General features: G+C 46.9%; 1 protein-coding gene and 1 long non-coding RNA gene across 7 annotated transcripts in view; one reads left to right on the forward strand and one right to left on the reverse strand.

Annotated features, from left to right (window-relative positions):
* Itpr2 (inositol 1,4,5-trisphosphate receptor, type 2) overlaps nucleotides 1-7481 on the reverse strand; it is a 406037-nt gene extending 398556 nt beyond the window's left edge. For 2 of the 5 annotated variants that reach the window (XM_039108427.2, XM_039108429.2), the window contains exons 1-2: nucleotides 6833-7435; nucleotides 5915-6327 (exon numbers count right to left, since the gene is read on the reverse strand). In XM_039108427.2, the coding sequence (XP_038964355.1) occupies nucleotides 5915-6156 (242 nt within the window). In that variant the 5' untranslated portion in view covers nucleotides 6157-6327; nucleotides 6833-7435. The other 3 variants (XM_039108425.1, XM_063286748.1, XM_039108430.2) reach the window with 3 other exon arrangements.
* Nucleotides 7482-7505: 24 nt separating this feature from the next.
* LOC134486659 (uncharacterized) lies at nucleotides 7506-12689 on the forward strand. 2 transcript variants are annotated; one of them, XR_010066000.1, is made up of 3 exons: nucleotides 7506-7542; nucleotides 11049-11249; nucleotides 11682-12689. It is a non-coding gene; the product is annotated as an uncharacterized LOC134486659 (long non-coding RNA). The 2 variants fall into 2 exon arrangements; XR_010065999.1 differs by lacking the exon at nucleotides 7506-7542 and adding an exon at nucleotides 7557-7919.
* Nucleotides 12690-23155: the final 10466 nt, after the last annotated feature.

The following is a 23155-nucleotide window of genomic DNA, read 5'->3' on the forward strand; positions in this document are numbered from 1 at the left end:
TCTGCCTTACTTCTGATAACATACAAATAAGTCATTTTGCAATAGAAAAATAGGAAATAACGATTCAATAGAAAAGCACAGCACTATCTTTACAAAAACAAGGCCTCTCCTCATCTTCATGAATCTTTTAAACAGTCTCTATCCATGTATATACATGCACAATATATTTGTCAAAGAAGATTTTAAATCTTCTCTGAACTATGTGGAAACAAATTTTTCTTATTATATATATTAACATAACCTCAAGGCTGACATGAGCAGTATGAGATTGTATACAGTAGGTGTACAGTATGTATTGCTTTTGTGTACATGTGGGGGCAGGCACATGCCATGATGCACATGTGGACGGAGCAGAGAACTTGGGATCCTCTGTTCTCACCATCCTTCATGTTAGTTTCCTCTTTGTGGCTGTGAAGAATACCATAACCAAAAGCATCTTGGGGGGAAAGGGGTTATTTGGCTTACACTTCTAGATCACAATTCATCCTGGAGAGAAGTCAGATTGGAGCTCATAAAGGAACTGAAGCAGAAACTACAAAGGAACACTATCCTACTCCCTCTCACACTGGCCCATGCTCAGCTAGCTTCCTCAGATAGACCACCTGCGTAGGAATGGTTCCACCCACAGTAGGCTGGGCACTCCTACATCAACTAGCAACAAAACAAGCTCTTATAAATATGCCCAGAGCCAATCTGACTGAGGCAACCCCTCTATTGATATTCTCTTTTCCCAAGTGTCTCTAGTGTGTGTTGAGTTCATAATAATAACTAATCAGAACACACCATATGAGATGAAAGGATTGAACTCAGGTCAATTAGGCTTGATAGCCATTGCCATTACTCACTGAGCCATCTTGCGTGTGCCTTGGAAATGCCATGTCTTATGGAGTCACTCTTTATTGGCTGTAACATTCATCCTCACACCAACACAGTGGTTTGCATGTGGTTTGTCCCTAGTGAACTTACTTTGTAGCAGTGCTCTGAGGGTCTTTGAGAGGTATTTGGAGCATAGAGACTCCACCCTCATGGAGAGATTCACGTAGTTCCCGTAGGAGTGGGTGAGTTATCTCAAGAACATCTGATCAGTTTCATTTCCTAACTTTGCTATAGTCATGTACTCCCACTTGCTGCCATGCCTGGAGCAGCAGAGGCCTCACCAGCAGCCACCCAACGTTGGACTCTGTACCTATGGAGTTGTAACCTTAACAGCCCTCCTTTCCTTTAAGAATACCCAGGCTTGGGTATCCTATCATCACAATAAAAATGGACTAAGATGACCAATAAGAAAGAAAAAAACCTACTTATTAATCTACCATGGACTCTCTTTTTTAAAAAGATTTAGTGTGGTGGTCTTGGGTGGGGGAGGTTGTGCAGGTGTCTGCAGAGTCCAGAAGAGGGTATCATATCCCCTTGTTTTGTTCCAGTTTTCTCCTAGATAAAAACTTCCTTCTTAGAGGGAAACTTACGAAGACACCAGATGTTCTAAAGCAGTGGCTCTCACTTTCCTAATGCTGCACCCCTTTAATACAGTTCCTATGATGCAGTGACCCCCCCAACCACAAAATTATTTTTGTTGCTACTTCATATCTGTAATTTTGCTGGTATTATAAATAGTAATGTAAATTTTTTGGAGATAGGAGTTTGCCAAAAGGGTTGCAACTCATGGGTTGAGAACCATTGTTCTAAAGGAAAGTGAAACATTGCATCCTGCAGGGGAATTCATAAAGCTTAGAAAGTAAACAACTCAGAAGCTTCAAGAAGTTCCTAAAACTGACAGGATTCACTAGGTCCCTCTCTCTTCAAGTGTATACAGCAGTAGAACCCCTAAGAGATACTCTTAGACAACCCAGCTACCTAGAAGTGGCTCAGATCTACTAAACTGCCTGGAAAAAACTTTCCAGCTATTGATCTCCCTGTAGGCTGTGCAGTGCCCTCCAGGTATCCAGCTTTTGTGAGCTGTCACCCAGGCTGGGGTGGGCTTTGGGTAATGTAGCTATCTTTGAGTCATTTCTGCTCCTATAAGTACCTCCTCGCCCATACTTCCATAAGAACCCCAGTGAGACTCATTGACTCACCAAGTTGTACTTAGTGGTATCCTTTCTTTGAAGTGTCAGTCACTGGTTTCCTATTTGGGGTGATTAGATGGTTATTCGTAACTCCTCAGGAACAGTGTCACATGATACCCTGAAACTGAAGTCACAGGTGCATAGTGTGGACACAGGAACTGAATTTGGGTCCTCTGCAAGAGCGGTATTCACTTTGACCTGCTGAGCCATCTCCCCATCCCCTGTGACACGGATTGTTTGTAAGACTCAGTTTGAGAGATTCCAACGTGGACCAGATACAGGATTGTGAGCCCTGTATTGCATGAAGCACAGTTAGAGACCAGGGTAAATGGGAGGTGAGGGAAGCAGCTGGAGGCAATATCTGCCTCCTACTGGGAGTCGAAGGTGATTTGGGCAAAGCAGAGAACCAGTTAGGATTTAGAGTTTGTAGAGGGGGTAACCTCTCAAGCAATCTCCATACTTGAAAACTGGTGGAAAGGAAAGGGGGTGACATCGTGTAAAACAGCATAGACCTGGTGCCTGAAGCATCCTCTCCTGTCGTCTAGATGCGAACAGAGTATGTGACGGGGTAAGAATGGGAGACCCCTGGGGCTACCACTGCTCCCTGTGAGTGGATCTTCTCCAATTGTAATGAAGGACAGAATGACCTCCTCATCTGCTAGACCACAGTCCAGACAGAGAAAAGGGGGAAATTCCAAGAGGACTGGAGCAGGCCAGGCTCTGCCAAGTCAATCAGGACAGCCACCAGGCTCAGCTCAGCCTGCAAAATCACCAGGCAGCAAGTTAACCATTGTCAGCCAAAAGGGTGGAAGGAGCCAGCAGCAACCTTGCAGGGAAGGGACAATGCCACAAGGAAGCGCAGAACACAGCCTCCCATAGAACAAATAAGGGGTGTGGCTTCTTTTCTGCTGAATCAGCACATGCCACAGGGTTGTCTTGATCTCCACTGGCATGCCTGAATCTCTCCAGGAAGTGGTTCCTTCCTCTTGCGAATTTTCTCAGTACATTACCTCTCGGAATGGTTTCTAACTGGCTATTGTGGCACACACACTCCAGCACTGAGGAGGCATAGTCAAGAAGCCTGCCAGCAGGCCAGCCGGAGGTTGAGCAAACAAAGCTATACAGTCAAGCCTGATGACCTGAAGACTGGGATCCATTTGTGTATGGGGGGGGGGGCGCTGGGGGGGAATGAGGGAACCAACTCCCATAAGTTGTCCTCTGATCTCCACCTGCTCACAATCACTCATGCCCACACCCCACACATATAAATATAGATAGATAGATAGATAGATAGATAGATAGATAGATAGATAGATAGATAGATAGATAGATAGATGTACTCTTTTAAAAGATTGTCACAGGTTCAAGCCCAACCTGGACATATATATAGTGAGTTTGGGAACACCCGGGGCTACAGAGCAAGACCCAGTCTCAGAGAACAAAAGCCAAGTGTTCTGAGTATCAACACCAGTAGCACCAGGACACTGGTCAGAGGTGTGAATTGTTGGCCTCAGCTCAAATGTAGCAGAAACTGATGGGGACTGGCAACCTGTCATTTGACTAATCACTCAAGGACCCTGATGCTTGATGAAGTCTGAGAGCAATCGTTGTCCCATTTCTGCCTCTGTAGGAGACCTGCCGCTGTCATAGCCTTGTCTCTTTTTTTCCCCCTGAGACAAGATTTCACTCTATAGTCCTGGATGTCTTGGAACTCACTCCATTGACCAAGCTAACCTCAAACTCACAGAGATTCACTTGCCTCAGTTTCCTGAGTGCTGGGATTGTAGGCGTGCACTGCCATGCCCTGAGCTCATTGGGGCCTGAGTTCTGCTATTATGCACTTGACTGACTGTTCCACGTCATCGGCTTGCCCTTGCCGTATACCTCCACCAATCCCTGAGACATCCCTCTCAGTTCCCCAAGGCTGGTCTCCTGGCTCACCACTCCTCTTCAAGCACTTTCTGAGTCATAAAACTCTCAGTGCCCATAGGTAAGGGATAGTTGTAGCGTGTAGTTTGCTCTACCCGCCATTGCTCAGGGAAGTGACCGCACTGCCAGCCCTCACCTGGCTTCCCTTGAATCCTTGGATAAAAGACACACACTCAGTTATTTCTTTTCAACTTGCTTTCTTGGCACAATTGCTGGGTGTTACCATCCCCCGCCTGGAAAACATGCTCTTATCAATTTCTTATCTCTCCTTCTCCCACCTGCCCTAAACTTCAGTTGCTCAACTTCCCTAATCATCCACCTATAGGAGCGACTTGTATGGCCACTCTGTTTTGAGATCTCACATGGCTCTTAGTTCTCTCCCAAAGCCTGATGAGCCCTGTTCTTTCTCAAATCTCCCTGCCTGCCTCCAAGAACCCAGAAGTCCTGCCTATCCCTTCTGCCCAGAAATTGGTCTATGGTTTTCTTTACTGACAGATCAAGAACCAATTGGGGAACAGGACCTCAACATCAGAACTGCCCACTACAGATCGTTCTCATATCCCCAACCTCTTACTCAATCTCACTCCCGTCCCTACTTCATCTGTCCATGAGCACAGCCCCTCGTGTGAGCCTCCCACAGCTCCCTTGGTGCCTGCCACCTGCACAGCTCTCTGTTCTAACTCTGCTTTCCACTCCCATAATTCCACTGACTGATGAATCATTGCAAAGAGTCTGCCTTTCCTGTGTCCTGCTTCTCTTCCTCTTCGGTGTGATTGGAGCCCATCACCACACTCACACCTGTTGCGGTAAATATTTTAAAAAATGTATTTTTTTTAATCCCGGGCTAGTCCCGGCACCCTAGGGCCACATGACACTTTGGGGTACTTTTATCTCTCTGGCCCCACATTGCTCCCAAGTATGCTTAGACCCAGGTGGTCTGCAAGCTGTTCCAGGTCCCTGGAGTTAGTTCTGGTACCTCTGGGCCACATGGAACTAACCATAATTTATCTCTGGTTAGTATCTCTCCAGGCAGCTCTTTACTAGCTCTTTACTCTCTGGTTCCAGCTACCTGGTAAAATTAGAGCTCTAGAAGTCAAGCATGAGGCTGGCCTAGCGCAGCTCCCTGCCACAGTCTCTGCCCACACTCCCAACAACCGCCCCCTGGTAGTTAAAGTATAAACTCCCAAATACCCAGTGAAATCATGACTCAATAAGCTATAGCTTATCAATCAGATTCATATGTTATATTCTCAATCCACAATACGTCCACACAATAAACTCACAACCAATTGATAAGGATATAAACAGCCCACCTAGATAAGATAAATTGAACTATAGAATTCCATCCCTTAAGAAACATTCATAACTACCTACGGCCATTCAAGACCACCCAGATCTGGGTTGTTCTTTGGCTCCGTCTTGATTCTCCTTTCTCCTTCCCCTTCTCTCCCACCTAACAAAAGCTTTGTCCCCGCCTTATTTTTTACTGTCCAATCATGGCCTTGACCTTACTTGTGCCAGCCCTTACCCGCGTATAGACATCAACCTACACACACCCTTTGCTCTCTGTCTGTTACTCATATGAGAAACTCCAACCCTGATGAAACCCAATGCCACAGATGTACACCTAACCAGTCTTACAGGAGAAAATGGTGAAGCCACAGTTCCTCTCCCTGTTCAGAGCCACAGAATTCAGCTGAGCATTCAGCTGTTCCATTAGTCCATCCACTTAATCAGTCTTTCTCTCCTCTCCCAGTGCAAAGACATCCTTCCCAGGTCAAATTCCCATTCTGCCCATAGCCTTGCTCCAGTGGATGCACTGGACTAAGGGGTGATTCATACCTGGGCAGGAAATAGAAGAAATCAGAACAATTCCACACATGCCTGCCAATGCGACTGGGCCAAGTTGCCTGGCTTACCTTCTGTGAGGAACACATTTCCCTAGTAGGTCTCCTGGGAGGATCCACATATATCCACTTGTGGTCTCTAGTTTTCTCTTGTTCTCTCTTGAACCTTTTGCCTTTGCCCACATTGATGCATCAAAATGGCTCTTGTTGAAGTTCTCTGTAACCTTCAGGGGTGCATGCTCCTCCACGTGTGTCTTCAGCATTTGCCCAGTTGATGACTTCCATCTCCTTGGTGCCTTCAATGTCCCCAGCATCCAAACAATAAAGTGTCTTAGAACTCAAACTTGAGTGACTGTAGGACCCAATCAGCCCTACGTCCAGGAGGTCCCACTCATGAAAACATGGAGATGGATAACAATACAATAAGCAAGAGGTTTGATGACCCAGTGCACTGCGGTGGCCCTGTAATCAGGACAGAGGTGACCCTGAATGACAAAAGCACATATTTCTTATACACTTGTGGAGGACAGTCCTGACCCTTACATTCATCAATGGTGAGATATCTTTGGCACTCGGGTGGGGGACTGCTAAGGGCCCTTCCCTTTTCACGGTTAGCACTTCCCTAGAACAGGGTATTATCCTAAATTCTTTGGACAGTGTGTTAAAGTCCCAGCCACCCGGTATTTGCCTACGGCAGCCTTTATCCTTAACGTTTGAATCTTAGCCTTTGTCCTTAAGTTTGAATATTACATGACAACCTTCACCCACAGTTTTCACATCAGCTTGAATTCTGAAGTCTATGTCCTGCTGCCTGGACATCTACACATATCCACAGATATATTTTGGCCTATGTACAACAGCATATACATAAGATGGTCCAAAACTGTTGAGTAGAAGGAATACCAGAAGAACCAGAAACAGGGCAGGAGCACCGGTGAGCCGGTCACAATGGAAGCATAAATTCAAGATAATCTCTAGTCTAAACCATACCTGATTTCAAACATGAGGTGATGGTCTCATGATACAGCTCACAGACTACTTCCAAGGCCACGCCCAGACAGGTTCAGAACAAGTGCACTTTGATAATGGAAGCAACATAGGCATCAGAATACATCTTCACAAGATGACAACACTTGAATAAATGTATGTTTGGTTATTTTTTAAAAAAAAGAGTACACAGGGGGAATTGTTGTAGTCTAGATAAGAACAACAGGGTTGTAAACTCTAGAGGTGGGGGTAGAGATAAAGTGGACACTGTTGTGTTTTATGAAAAAGAAAAGGAAGCCAGGGATCTGTTTGGTAGAGGCATGTATGATGAAGGGCCCATGCTGAGGCGTCCTTTCCCCCTGAGGTACCGACCATAGGATGGGTACAGGATGAAACAGAGTTTACTTAGGGCATGGGGAGGGGAGTTGAGAGAGTAGAGGTAGAGAACAACACAGAGAGGGGGAGGGGAGAGAGGAGAAAGAAAAGAGAGTAGTAGAGGCCGTCCATGAATATCTGGAGAGTGGAGAGGGGGAGGGGAGAGAAGGGACAGAGAGGGAAGACGGTAAGAAGACAAGAGACTAAGAGTGAAGAACAGATAAGCAGCCCCTTTTACCGAGAGTCCGGCACCTGGATGTTGCCAGGTAACTGTGGGGCGGAGCTTAGGAGGAATGCTAACAGACAGGAAGTTGTGAGAGTTGGAAGTAAGGAGAAAGGTGAGCAAATGGAGTCCCAAGTTACAGGATGGACAAGAGGAAAAGGGATGGGCTGTCACAGGAGCTGTGGGGAACAGGAGCAAGGTTAGAGTGGCTTAGAGATCTGCAAAGGTGAAAGTTCATTTTGATCTACATCAGACGCCTGACGGATCTAGTTGGTGACATAAATTTAGTTAAGACGTAAGAAACTGAAATTTACAAGACAGGATCTGACCTAAAACACAAAATTCGGGGAGCGGGCTGGGAGGCGGCTCAGAAGTTAGCATCACTTGTTGCTCTTGCACAGGACTCAAGTTTAAGTCCCAGCACCCACGTGGAAACTCAAAATCGAGTGTTAATTACAGTACCAGAGGATCCAAGACCCTCTTTTGGCCTCTGTGAGTACCGCACACGTATGGTATACAATTATATACACAGGCAAAATACATGCATAAAAATTTGAAAAATAGGTATTTTCTAAAGTACAAAACTGAATCAAATACTATGAGTAATAAAATGAGGGAACGGGAACGTGCCCCCCCCCCCACTTTCAGTGCTGCAGATTGGGCTTAGGACCAAGCACATTTCCAGTGGGTTTTGCCTCGGTTTTAAAAAGAGACCTCAAAGCGAGGCAATATGGATGTCACTAATGTGTGTGTTGAGAGTAATCTTGCTGAGAACAAGGGGAGTGTTAAAGTATCCAGACAGCAAATGAAGGGCTGGCGTCTAGCAGGGCAGATGTATTAGTTACACTTCTCATCGCTGACCAGGTGGCTAAAAGAACAAACTTCTTTTTCTTTTTTTCTTTATTAACTTGAGTATTTCTTATTTACATTTCAATTGTTATTCCCTTTCCCGGTTTCCGGGCCAACATCCCCCTGACCCCTCCCCCTCCCCTTCTTTATGGGTGTTCCCCTCCCCATCTTCCCCCCATTACCGCCCTCCCCCCAACAATCATGTTCACTGGGGGTCAGTCTTGGCAGGACCAAGGGCTTCCCCTTCCACTGGTGCTCTTACTAGGATATTCATTGCTACCTATGAGGTAAGAGTCTAGGGTCAGTCCATGTATAGTCTTTAGGTAGTGGCTTAGTCCCTGGAAGCTCTGGTTGCTTGGCATTGTTGTTCATAAGGGGTCTCGAGCCCCTTCAAGCTCTTCCAGTCCTTTCTGATTCCTTCAATGGGGGTCCTGTTCTCAGTTCAGTGGTTTGCTGCTGGCATTCGCCTCTGTATTTGCTGTATTCTGGCTGTGTCTCTCAGGAGAGATCTACATCCGGTTCCTGTCAGCCTGCACTTCTTTGCTTCATCCATCTTATCTAGTTTGGTGGCTGTATATGTATGGGCCACATGTGGGGCAGGCTCCGAATGGGTGTTCCTTCTGCCTCTGTTTTAATCTTTGCCTCCCTATTCCCTGCCAAGGGTTTTCTTGTTCCCCTTTTAAAGAAGGAGTGCAGCATTCACATTTTGGTCATCCTTCTTAAGTTTCATGTGTTCTGTGCATCTAGGGTAATTCAAGCATTTGGGCTAATAGCCACTTATCAATGAGTGCATACCATGTGTGTTTTTCTGTGATTGGGTTACCTCACACAGGATGATATTTTCCAGTTCCCTCCATTTGCCTATGAATTTCATAAAGTCATTGTTTTTGATAGCTGAGTAATATTCCATTGTGTAGATGTACCACATTTTCTGTATCCATTCCTCTGCTGAAGGGCATCTGGGTTCTTTCCAGGTTCTGGCTATTATAAATAAGGCTGCTATGAACATAGTGGAGCACGTGTCTGAAAGAACAAACTTATGGAGAGTGTAGTTGGGCTCACAGCTGGAGGAGTTACAGGCCACGGGTTGGGGAAGCTTGCCGCACATGGTCCCATCACACAGTCAGCTGAGAGAGTCAGATGCTGGCATGCACCTCCATTTCCCTGTTTTACTCAGTTCTGAACTCCAGACCTTGGCATGGTGCCACCCATGTGCAGGGTGGGTTTTCACTCCTCACTTAGACCACCCCGGAAACACAAAATGGGCATGCCTCCTAGGCGATTTGAAATCTAGACAAGTTGACAGTAAAGACTGACCATTGCAGGTTAACTCTTTCAGTGACAGAGAGGAAGAGCCCAAGCATGTCCACAGGGCTCTATGAGGAGATGAGGGAACACACAGGCTGTTGCCTTTTTTAAACCTCAATAAACCAAAATGTGAGACACACAGACAGGCAGACAGAAGACAGCAACTACTCAGGGGCTGACACAGGAAGATCCCAAGTTCAAGTCTTATGGGCTACAGGGTGAGTTCTGGCCACTTATGCAGCTCAAGGAGATCGATTTCATGGTAAATGCACAGAAATGGATAGGACTACAGGTCAGCAATAGAGTACTGAGACCTGAGTTTAACCCCAGTGGCACAAAAAGGAGGAAGAGGAAATATGCAAAGCAACTACAGAGACAGAGAAACCTGAGCACTCGAGCACAGAAGAAAAACTTTTTTTTGTAAAAGGGCAAATTAGCAGAACAAGCCCTTTCTCCAGGAAGCAGCTTGTGCTGGTGGGGACGAAGGGTACTAACTGGTTAACAAGCACCAAACACCACACTAATTTTCACTCAGACTGAAAGGATGTGCCCAGTGTAGGTGTTACGGAAATCATATACTGTGCAAATATAAGCCTTTATCTTGAAATGATAAGATGTGATTTATGGAAACAATAAGGAAAAATTAATCACTGGAAATTCTGCTAATTGTCACTTCCATGAGACTGTTTCCTTTCTTTGAAATCCATCTGGATGTGATCACAGGGAAAGGAGGCCTTTGCAGATCCAAAGTACACAAGCTCCTTAGGAGACAAACAGAGGAAATGGCCTCTCCATAAATCTGTCAGCCCCTGAGAAAGCCCATTCCTACAGTTACAAAGGCCTTATCTGCTGCTGCTTCCTCAGGCAGGGACGCAGAGTTGCTGGAATCCCTGGCTGAGTGTAAAGAGAGCTGGGCATGGTTTCCAGCTGCTGTGGTTCCACATGAACCATAAAAACTTCATGTGCCAGAGCCTTTGGTTACAGAGGGAGAATTCAGTAGCTCTGAATGGCACCCATGCAGTGGACATCACTTCCTTCCTTGGGTGTGGAATCACCTTCCTGGTCTTTCTAGCTCACAGTTTGACTTTATGTTGTCCCTTCAAAGAGGGAGGACAGTTAACATCTGCCTCCTGACATTCTTCTGCATTAGACATCTCCAATTCCGTGCTGGGGTTGGGGTTAGGGTTAGGGTTGGGGTTAGGGTTAGAGTTAGGGGCCTTTCTTAGGTCCTTCAAAAATATTTGATTGCATCCATGTCTGATTATATTGGAAAGCATGACTCCAAGGATGGATCAGTTACCTGGGAAGCTTAGGGGGACACCTAGACGATCATCATTTGGACTGCTGCATTTTGGTAATATTATACTTATTGTTGATATAAAATAGATATGTTTAGTAAATGTTATCAAAGCAATCTCTCATTCACAATGTTAGTGTACCTAGTGATGCCTTCACTTTTGACAGTAACTTCCCACTACCTGCTCCTTGTACTGGCTGAACAATGGTTTCCTGAAGATGTTCATGGCATAAATCCTGGAGAGACATTCCACTGAATGTCAGAAAGGACTCTGTAGACACGATCGAGGGTCTTGAGAAGGGAACGCTGGCCTGGATTTGCTGAGGAAGCCCACAGTAACCAGGAGAGCTTTTAGAAAGAGGCAGCAGGTGAGCTCAGAGGACCACCGCAAGGGCTGGGAACAGCTTCCAGAACTGGAAAAATGTAACTGTGTTTCTTCAGGCTGATACAATTACAACAATCTGTTACAATGAATATAGGGAACAAGTGACTCATATTTAGTCTGGTAAACATCTTGTTAATCTGTATCGTAGCTGAACCCCAGTGATACAGTCTACCCTTTGCCTATGTAAGTTCTACCAACCATGTGTCAAAATAGTTTTCAAAAGGAAAGAAGGAAGACGGGGATGAAAGAAAGAAAGGGAGGGGGAGGGGAGGGGAGGGAAGGGGGAAGGGGGGAGGGGGGAGGAGGGGAGGGAAGGGAAAAGTGTGTCAAATCCAGGCAGAAATATAGTCTGAAGGGTGACTGTGAATGCAATGCTAACCTGGGCTACATAGAAGACCCTAATTTTTTTTTAAAGGTGTTATTTTGGAGAGATGGCTCAGCAGTTTAGAGTGCTGGCTCTACTTCCAGAGGACTGGAGTTCGTTCAATTCCCAACACCACATGGTGACTCACAATCATCTGTAACTCCAGTCCCAGGGACCCAACACCCTCTTCTAGCTACCACAGGCACCAGGAATGCAAGTGGTGCACAGACATACATGCAGGTAAAACATCAGTACACATAAAGATAAACATGCATGTATGATGAGTAGACTTTTTGTTGTCCCCTAAGCAGCAGAGCACAGCAGGTACTGACTGAGAGCTTACATTGAGTAAGTGTTAGACAAGCATTTGAAGATGGCCTGCTGGTGTCAAGAGATGTATGGGATGCTCGCTTCACCTCTTCCTTCAACTATAAATAAATTATTAAAACCTGATTCTAATGCTCTGCCATCATTACCCTGACATTTTAAAAGTACATCTTCGTGTGTTCTTGTCAAGATACTGTTAACTACGGGGGACAAAGGGAAATTCATGAAAGCATGGTCTCTCTCCAGATTTAGGGAGTCATTACTTCTCAGTAGCTTTACTATAACCCATCCAAATACCCAAAAGATGGTCCATAGACTCTACTAATGCTGTAAGCTAGTGCCCACTTCCTGGACAGAAACTGGTCAAAAAGGAAGTTCACCCATGGACCCTTGGTAGGTTTGTGCTGGTTTCAGATGACCATGGCTTCCTTTACACTGTCTTGAAAAGGACTAATCCTGGGTTCACTGGTTTCAGTCTGATGAGTATCAGTGATTTTTTTTTTAAGACAGAATGATCATTAATGCTGAAGAAATGACAAGGCCTGCATGGATGGTATCTTTGTACAATTACATTAAAAGTGAATTACTCTCACTGTCTTCTCCTGAAGATGCTCTTAGAACGTTAGCGCCGAGATACATGATCAGAGATCACCAAAATGGTATCTAGGTAACTTTTTAATTGGCTTCTCATTCCTACCTTGTAACAGTTTTCATGGAACAAATGTTTTAAGTGTTGGCGGTTTGAGGTTTTATGTTTTTTGAGACAGGATTTTGCTTTATAGTCCAGTCTGGGCTCAAGCAGTGATTTTCCTGTCTCAGCCTCCCAGGCATGCATGACCACATCAAGCTAGGTTTTGGGGGTCTTTAAAAACTTATTCATTTATTGTGTGTTGGGAAGGCAGGTCACCACAAACACACAGAGGTCAGGAGACAACATTTAAGAGTCTCTTCTCTCCTGCACTGTGTGGGTCAAACTTAGGTCACTGGGCTTAGTGACAAGCACTTTGCCCCCTAAGCCATCTTCCCAGGCCAAGTGTTGGATTTTGGTGAAGCTAATTGACAAAGTGGACAGGCTGTGTTTTTGTTCTTAAGTGTTAGTGCTCTGTCTAACCTGCTTCCAGTAACCATGCTCCAAACAGAGGCTTCTCTGCAGCTCGCTCTCTCTCTCTCTCTCTCTCTCTCTCTCTCTCTCTCTCTCTCTCCCTCTGGAGACACTGATGACTCATCCAATTGAAGTAGGCTGGGTACTACTATAATTAAAGAAATGTTAAAATATATAAAAATATGTAAAAATGGAACTTACAAAATCATAGGTTGAAAACGTGTTCAAGAAGGGTCATCATTACATTTCAAACCTCAACAAATGCCTGAGATGCGTATTTAACGTTTCAAAGCAGATGCTGGCCACCTGGTTCTCCCTGTCCCTCAGTTCCTACCAGTTACAGGGGCCTCCTGGCTGGCATACCACACTGCCTGCCCTAAACTTCTTCAGCCCAGAAGGCTGCGCTTCCCTCTCTGCAGCTGTCATTCCTTATAGAATCCAAACATTTAGTTACCAGGCCGTTTTGCCTCTCTGTTTTAGGCCTCCTGGTTCCTGCACCTGGTTTCCCTCTCTCCTCTCTCCTCTCTCCTCTCTCCTCTCTCCTCTCTCCTCTCTCCTCTCTCCTCTCTCCTCTCTCCTCTCTCCTCTCTCCTCTCTCCTCTCTCCTCTCTCCTCTCTCCTCTCTCCTCTCTCCTCTCTCCTCTCTCCTCTCTCCTCCTCTCTCCTCTCTCCTCCTCTCTCCTCTCTCCTCTCTCCTCCTCTCTCCTCTCTCCTCTCTCCTCTCTCCTCTCTCCTCTCTCCTCTCTCCTCTCTCCTCTCTCCTCTCTCCTCCTCTCTCCTCTCTCCTCTCTCCTCTCTCCTCTCTCCTCTCTCCTCTCTCCTCTCTCCTCCTCTCTCCTCTCTCCTCTCTCCTCCTCTCTCCTCTCTCCTCTCTCCTCTCTCCTCCCTCCTCCTTCCTCCCTCCTCCCTCCTCCCTCCTCCCTCCTCTCTCCTCTCTCCTCTCTCCTCTTCCCCCCTCTCCTCTTCCCCCCTCTCCTCTCTCCTCTCTCCTCTCTCCTCTCTCCTCTTCCCCCCTCTCCTCTTCCCCCCTCTCCTCTTCCCCCCTCTCCTCTCTCCTCTCTCCTCTCTCCTCTCTCCTCTCTCCTCTCTCCTCCTCTCTCCTCTCTCCTCTCCTCTCTCCTCTCTCCTCTCTCTCCTCTCTCCTCTCTCCTCTCTCCTCTCTCCTCTCTCCTCTCTCCTCTCTCCTCCCTCCTCTCTCCTCTCTCCTCTCTCCTCCTCTCTCCTCTCTCCTCCCTCCTCTCTCCTCTCTCCTCTCTCCTCTCTCCTCCCTCCTCTCTCCTCTTCCCCCCTCTCCTCTTCCCCCCTCTCCTCTCTCCTCTCTCCTCTCTCCTCTTCCCCCCTCTCCTCTTCCCCCCTCTCCTCTCTCCTCTCTCCTCTCTCCTCTCTCCTCTCTCCTCCTCTCTCCTCTCTCCTCTCTCCTCTTCCCCCCTCTCCTCTCCTCTCCTCTCCTCTCCCCACTCTCTCCTTCCCCCTCCTTCCCCTCTCCCCTCCTCACATGGTCTAGCTCAGGATCATGTCCTCTATGGGCTCTCCCAGATGTTCCTGCCTCTGGTGATGCTTTCCCACATGTCTCTAATAAACTTTCTCCTCCACCATAGCTAGGAGCGATCATGTCCTTTCTTTTTTTTTTTTCTATTCAGTCATCTCCTTTATATTTCATCAAATACAAGTGTGATATTTATTTGTAATCTTGACATCTTTCTTGTGTGATTTGTCCCCTTAGTGGCATTTTGACATCCGAACAAAACATGGAGCATCAAAAACAACTAATTTCACTGAACAATAACATAACCATATATTCTTCTAAATATTATCAACGAGAACATCACTGTATGCTGTTTTATGCTAACCTGAGTTCAGCTACCTGCTAGTTTACCTTGGTTCTGCCACCTCTCACTCTTTCCCAGCATCCTCTCTTCCTGCCCATGTCCCGCCTCCTATTCCCTGCCTCAGCTCATTGACCATGAGCTTTTTTATTGACAGGTGATGCTAATAAGAGATTCTCTCTACACCCCTGGGACCCACCTCTCTGCAGCAATGGAATTAACAGCCCTGGACCTCCAACACCTGACATTTTTAGGAGGGTTCTAGAGATTGAATTTGGGTCCTCATGTTTATAAGGCAAGCACTTTACCAACTGAGCCACCTTCCCAGACCTGTATGGCTATTTGCGGCTTGAAATAAAAGTGTGTGTGTGTGTGTGTGTGTGTGTGTGTGTGTGTGTGTGTGTGTGCGTGCGCGCACGCGCGCACACATATATGTATTCTGAAGCCCTATTACATAATAAAGTTTTTGTTTGTTTTGTTGTTGATGATGTCTTTGTGTCAAGGTCTCATGTAGCCCAGGCTAGCCTGGAATTCACTACTTACCTGAGGATGACCCTGATTTCCTAAACATACTGCCTCCATTGCTTCAGTGCTGGGATTACAGGTTACTCTAGGCTATAATAAATATTATTAATAAAATCCTAAAACGTGCTAGTTTCTTTAAAAAATGTCCAATTAAGATGATTGTACTGGGGTTGGGGATTTAGCTCAGTGGTAGAGCGCTTGCCTAGGAAGCGCAAGGCCCTGGGTTCGGTCCCCAGCTCCGAAAAAAAAAAAAAGAACCAAAAAAAAAAAAAAGATGATTGTACTGCATATTTGTGACAAATAAAAACTATTCCCATTAACAATTTTTGGAAGAGAAAAGGAAGATGTGTCAGGAAGGGGCACACCACACCCCAGGCCCCAGCATACAGTTTGGTTAAGGGCTGGAAACATGTCCGTTGAGTCTCGGCCGTGCTCTGCCATCAGGCTCTGGGTCCCTCATTCAGTACTTGGTACACTGGCACAGTTTTACCACTAAACTACACAAAAGCTATATTCCTTCCCTTGTGTCTTAATTGGTCTTGTTGGGGCTCCTCCCTCATGCCCCACCTCACATTTGCTCTTCGTGGGCCGAGGTCAGGTTGACATTCAAAGTGTGCTCAGTAAGCTGGATGGTTAGCTATGCTAATTACACCAAGCAACGCCAAGGATGAGCCAAGTGATGAGCTGTATGTCTCCCATCAAAGTTTTACATCGTCAACAAGAAAGCAAAATGCTATTCAAAAAAACAAAAAAAAAAACAAAAAAAAAAAAACAAAAAAAAACCAAAACTGTTTCTCCTCCAGACTGAGGTCTGTGCTCTAGACAATCGCTGGATTGTCTTGGCTCCTTCTCGGCTGCTACCCCGTAATCTGGATGGAGCTCCATGCTTGGCCTCCACAGGTGGACCTTTCTCTTGTTTCTGCGCCCTGTGCTGAGCCCTGTGTGGTAACGCTTCGAGTTTTTACCACCCAGTCTGATTCCCTTGACCACCGGCCAACAGGAAGCGGGAAGAAGACGCGCAGGGAGACGCTGGCGCGTCTGCCCCATACCTCATTTGCCACCTCCCCCACCCCAGCCTCCGGACCTTCCTATCCAGCTTCCCAGGGTCTTGTTATCCCATCTCCTCAGCTTGCCCTTCTGCCTGTGGGTGGGATGAGCTACTACCCACTACTGGTGATTTTCTGGATACGTCCTCATCTCTGACAGATCTGTGGAAAGTGTCTACACTGCAGACCTTCCTCTGTCCCGCCACCTCACGGGGCAGGGCCATAGTGAGAATCCTCCATCCTGCCACCTCACGGGGCTATAGTGAGAATCCTCCATCCCGCCACCTCACGGGGCAGGGCTATAGTGAGAATCCTCCAGCATCAACAGGACTCGGTGCCAACTGAACAAGATGGGTGCTGTCGTAACTGCCCCACCAGCTTTTCTACCCATCCTGAAAGACGGGACTGAGGTTGCCAAGAACAGTGATGGCCTGATGTCTATAAATCTTGGGTGTCTGGAGGCCTCATCAACTTCCCTCCATGGAGACATACACAAGACTTGGATGGAGACTAGAAGGAATAAAAAAAATGGCCACCCTAGGTAGGCCAGGACGCAGGGTTTCCTACATGCAGATAGCATGGACTAAGACTTAGACTCGGTCCTGAAAAGATTTGGGATTTAGAAATTGGAAGCCAAATGATCCTTTAGCTAACAGGCCAGCCTTCACGGGAGGGTAAAACACCAAGACACACTTTCTGTACTTCACGGCTTGGCCCAAGCCACCCTGCTGACCTCTAAGTTCTGAAGGCCGGGTGAGCAGGAGAGCTGGGATGGACAGATCTTAGCAAAGGAGAGCCAGCCAGTCCGGTGCACACTCACCTTTACCCTGGCAGGCTCTGGCTGGGGCAGGAACTCTGTATGAGGGGCATGGAGGCCACAGAGGGGCCTGAGGTGTGCACTGCAGAGGGGAGCTGACAAGCCTCTGGCTCAGACACTCTGAACTTCACATTTAAGGTCTGTAATGATCATGCCAGTAACTGCCTGAGCGGGGTCTACTACAGCGGTTCTCAGGTTTCCTAACGCTACAACCCTTTAATACAGGTCCTCATCCTGTGGTGACCCCCCAACCATAAAATTATTTCCACTGCTACTTCATAACTTTAATTTTGCTACTGTTGTGAGTCGTAATGAAAGTGTCTGATATGTAGGCTATCTGATACATGAGCGTGTCCTCGGGCCTTCCACAGAGGTTTCCACACACAGGTTGAGAACTGATGCTCTAATGGCACAGTCTGTCAACCCGGCTACTCAGGAGGCTAAGGAAGGGTTTAAGGTTCAAAGTTGCCTGGGATTAAGTTCAAGTCTAGAGTGAGAGCTTACTGAGACCCTGTCTTAAGACGAAGTTTCAAAAGGACTGGGGATGTGGCTCAACAGTGGAGCATTTACCCAGTGTACAGCAGACCCCACTCCCGTTCCCAGAGCTGCAAAAACTGACATTTAATTTAAAAACATACTTCTTCCTTAGAGTGGTTGGGAGTGGCACATAAACAAATTCAGGCAGATCTGTCACACAGCACCCGACAGACATGTCACCTAGCACCGGACACATCCTAAGGACTCAAGCCACGTGTTCATTCTCAGCACCATTCCTAACCTCAGCTGGTGGGAATGCTGCAGAACCGACGCAGTGAAAGAGGTTTTCGAGGAAATGAGAAAGCAAACGAGTGCTTATAGCAGGCAACAACCAACCAAATCCCTCCTTTTCCCACACAATCCAAACCCAGAGAAATTACAGTGATTACCTAAAGCCCATGCAGAAGTGTGTGTGTGTGTGTGTGTGTGTGTGTGTGTGTGTGTGTGTGTGTCGGGAGTGCTCTTGAGTACAAAAGAGAGTTTCAGAATCTAGCTGGGAGCCAGGCACTGTGGTTCAAGCCTGGAATCCCAACTTGGGAAGAAGAGGATCAGAAGCCCAACGTCATCCGCAGCCTATACATAGTGAGTTCCAGGCTATCCTGGGCTACACACAGGCTATCCAGGGCTACACCAGACCCTGTCTCGTTCAGTCAGTAATCAAGTTCTGAGATGAAAAGGGGTCGAATCCTGGCATTTCTATTCAGAGCTCTCTGGTTTCATGACAGCCCCTGCTTCACGGATGGTTACTATTGAGATCACAGCTGTACATCTACCAGCAAATGTCAAGTCTCCTAATTAATCTATTTCTCATAGAAGGTGAGGGCTTCTTCTGGAGAGACTGATCAGTGATTACCAGAGGACTCGGTTTAAGTCCCAGCACCCACTGGGTTGTTCACAGACCTCTTTAACTCTAGCTCCAGTGGATCCGATGCCTTCTCCTGGCCTCCATAGACTCTAGACAAACATATTACTTATACATAAGTATAGACAAAATGAAACCCCAGACACATAAAATAAAAATAAATCTTAATATTTACTTGCATTTATTTATTTATTTCTTAGGGCATACGTGGGCATGTATGTGCCACGACTCACTTGTGGAGGTCAGCTGTCAAGCCAAGGATGTCAGTTCCGTCCATCCATCTTGTGGACTCCATGAGTTAAAGCCTTAATGACTCGATACACTGACTTGAGAGCCTCAACACTGAGTAAACGTAGAGCTTTCCTAAGAACACCAGGAGCTCTCCACTTACAATAGTACTCTACTCTCTGGATGAGGCCTGGAAAGTATCACGAGAGGCATCTGCTTAGAAGTGGTGGAGGATGCTTTTATCGTGAATAAAGGCTCTCTGTCATGCAAGGACCTGTTTCATCTCAAAGCTTCTTCTCCAAAAGCTTATTATGGCCCAAGGAGGCCTGGGCGTGAGTCCTGTTTCAACTCTCTGGCGATTGTGAATGTGCTGCTCTTACGCAGGGTGGATCTACAGATGACTGACAACCAGCCACACTGGAGCTCCACCCACCCAATGCCCGCCTATTCATCTACCTCACGCCATCAACGTTGATGTAATCTTGTCACAGAAGGCCATACCTGATGACAGGGAAGATGCAGGGCAAATGGACCAGGAATGGCCCAGCGGCTTGGTCCTTGATGTCTGCTCCCTGTGTCGAGGTCATCCCCAACAGCTTTAGTGTGTGTTCCTGAAACCATAGGGACTCAGAGGTTGAGGCAGGAGGATAATCGTAATCTCAGGACCTATCTGTGCTACAGAAGGAGTCTGTGGACAGCCCAAGCCTTGTATGCGACTCTGTCTCTAAGTGAAAGGCAAAAGGATGTTTGGAGTTTACACCCCACCGGCAGAGTGCTTGCCCAGCAGAGTGCTTGCCCAGCAGAGTGCTTGCCCGGGAGAGTGCTTGCCCAGCTGTATGCAGCCACAGGTTCAATCCCCATTGTGGAAGAAAAGGAAGAGAGAAAAAGAGGGGAATTTAATTTCCACAAAAATGTTATGGAGCAGCTGAGGAACTAGAGCATGAGGCCCTTGGCTTGATCCTCAGCCCTAGAAGGAGAGATTGGGAAGGACGGAAGAGTGGGAAGGAGGGAGGGAGGGAGAGAATGAGGGAGAGAGGGAAGAATGGAGGGTGGGAGAGAATGAGGGAGAGAGGGAAGAATGGAGGGTGGGAGAGAATGAGGGAGAGAAGGAAGGAGGGAAGAATGGAGGACAAAAGGCAGAAGGAGAAACTGGACTGAGCTGGGAAAGGAGAGTAGGCAATGCCAACTGCAGGAGGAAGATCACAGTTAAGTGACCAGGCTCCACCCACTTCCAGTTTGGCTTAAGATAGCAGTCACCATCAGAAACTCTGTGTGTGTGTGTGTGTGTGTGTGTGTGTGTGTGTGGTGTGTGTGTGTGTGTGTGTGTGTGTGTGTGTGTGTGTGTGAAAAGTTAGGAACTCAAGGGTCGATTCTCATTTGGAAACCCAATGTTACATAGTCATCTGGAGGTTCTGAGAAGGTGTGTAACAATTTAGCCTGTATAACGCTCAGCCAGAGTTTCCTACTTACTTGAATACAAACAGAACATTTCCTGGCCCGCTCATTAACACCCTACCAAACAAGTTTCTCGCCACCCAAGTTAGGGAACTGTAGATAAGTGCATTGACATTTTCTTTCTTTTCTTAAATCCATTAACTTCCTGATGTTTTTATGTATTTTTCCTTTTACTTATTTATTTTGATGTAATTCCTGATAATTACAAAAATTGTCTCACTTTGCTGGTCCCTCTGTCCGATTCCTTGTCTGAGGGAACAAGAACTTAGGACCCCTCTTAAGTTACTCACTGAACCCTCATACTCATGGACGTCGCTGATGCCCAAGAATTCTAATGGTGAATAGTCCTTTCTCTTCCGGGACTATGTGGAATGGGGGCTGCCTTGTTAGAAAAGCGTCACACCGTCCTCAGCACACAGATCAGGCGGTGGCTGTGCATGACAGGCTCTTACCCGAGCATGTAGGCTCTTACCCGAGCATGTAGGCTCTTACCCATGCTTTCTGGCTGACATTCCAGATGGCCTGCTGAGCTTCTCACCAGTCACACATCCCTTTCCAGAGGATCCAAGTCCAGCACACTGCTTCCTACACACAGTAGGTCTGTCCACCGGCTGTCTACAGTAAGTCCAGCAGTGACTGCTTTTGTTTTGTGTTTATGTGGTTGTGAGCCTGGTGCATAGGAGGATGCCACCATTTTGATCTGGGGGACATGGTGGGCAGTGTGGCAGGTGAGAGTGGGGCCTCCCTCTCGGCTTGTTTTTGCTGTTTTGGTTTTTGAGATAAGGTCTTACTCTGAAGCCCTGACTGGCCTGACCTTGCTATGTAGACCCATTAGAGGTCACGTTCCATGGGCAATGTGCACCCTGAAATTCTAAGGGAACTATTTAGAGGCACAGTCCCACTTGGCTTGTAAAAATTTCTTATCTCACCTGGCAGTGGTGGTATACACCTTTCATCCCAGCACTCAGCAGTCGGGGCAGGCAGACCTCGGAGTTTGAGGCCACCAGCTTCCTCTACAGAGGGAGGTCCAGGGCAGCCAGGGCTACACAGGGAAACCCTGTCTCAAAACAAACAAACAAGCAAGCAAACAAACAAAAACTAAGTTCTTACCTCGTTCAGCTAAACTGGATCTAAACTGTGTAGCAGCTCGGGGATAGACTGATTGCTTAGCACACAGGAGATTCTATTTCAACCCTCAGCATGAAAGAAAGAGGAGAGAGAGGGAGAGAGGGAGGGAGGGAGGAGGGAGGAGGGAGGAGGGAGGAGGGAGAGAGGGAGAGAGGGAGGAAGGGAGAGAGAGGAGGGAGGGAGAGAGAGAGGGAGGGAGGAGGGAGGAGGGAGGGAGAGAGAGGGATGGAGAGAGAGAGGGAGGAGGGAGGAGGGAGGAGGGAGAAAGGGAAACTATCACATTCATCTCTAGCAGGCATGTTCAATCATCCGTGGCCCACCAACCACATGTGCCCTGATAGCTATGAACGCCCAATACAAAACTGTAAATTTACTTAAAGCATTATGAGCTGGACAGTGGTGGTGTTCACCTTTAATCCCAGCACTCAGGGAACAGAGGCAGGCAGATCTCTGTGGGTTTGAGGCTAGCCTGGTCTACAGAGCAAGTTCCAAGGATACACAGAGAAACCCCATCTCTAAAAACCAAAGAGAAAAAAAGAAAGAGATGAAGGGAGTGATGGAGGGATGGAGGATGGAGGGAGGGAGAAAGAAGAGGGAGAGAGAGAGAGAGAGAGAGAGAGAGAGAGAGAGAGAGAGAGAGAGATCTGGCTGGAGAGATGGCCCAGTGGTTAAGAGCACTGGCTGCTCTTTCAGAGGACCAGGATTTATCCAATTCCCAGCATCCACATGGTAGTTCTCAAATGTCTGTAACTCCCATTTCAGGTGATCTACACCCTCATACAGATGCACTGTGATCATAATCCCTTCTAATGATCCTCTTACCTTTCTCTCACCGTTCCCTCTTCATTTCAATAAGCCCCTCCTACGTGCAGACATGCACAGGTATGCTCAACTGCATGTGCGTATGCGGACACCGGAAGCTGGCTTTGGGTGTCCTCCTCTATCACACCCACGTCGTTTTGACGTTTATTTTTTGAGACAGGCTCTCTCTATATAGCCTTAGTTGTCCTTGAACTTCATGACAGAGCACAGCCGCCACACCTGGCTTTTACGTTATTTTTTGAGATATTTCTTACTGAGCCAGAAGTTTATTGCCACATCAGCTGGATGAGCTGGCCAGTGAGTCCTTGAGATCCTCCTGTCTCGGCCTCCAGTGTGGGGACTGCTCACTGCCACACCTAGCTTTTTTGTGGAGGCTGGGACTTGTGCCCAGGTTCTCACAACACTACATCTTCCCAGGCTTTCTTCGAGTAACTTTTGAATACAGACTGTTTTTTTCTCAGTCTAAAATTCTGATGAAGAGGTCCTCTAGAAAGCTGCCTTTAACTTCTGAAAAGATCTCAACATAGTTGTGAAACTACATCCCAAATGCCCCAAACAGCAACCCACAATTCATAAAGTACTTTCATGTATGTTACCGCAGGGGCCTTTTCTTCTTTCTGTACTTCTCTACTTAGTGTCTCTTTCATTAGAATGTGTGTTCTGCTTACTGGGTTTCTGGACCAGGAGTTAATATGAAGAAGCCTCTGACAGAGTGCACAGTTAACACATCAGCAAGGTACACAAGAATACAAAACAGTACGAGGTGTAAGTAACACAGTACAGTGAATTCAGTGGGACCATTACCGTGCTCTGGAGATCAAATTCAGTTGTTTTTTTTTTTTTTTTGTTT

The sequence above is a fragment of the Rattus norvegicus genome, chromosome 4 (genome assembly GCF_036323735.1).
Source record: "Rattus norvegicus strain BN/NHsdMcwi chromosome 4, GRCr8, whole genome shotgun sequence".
Classification (NCBI taxonomy): Eukaryota; Metazoa; Chordata; class Mammalia; order Rodentia; family Muridae; genus Rattus; species Rattus norvegicus.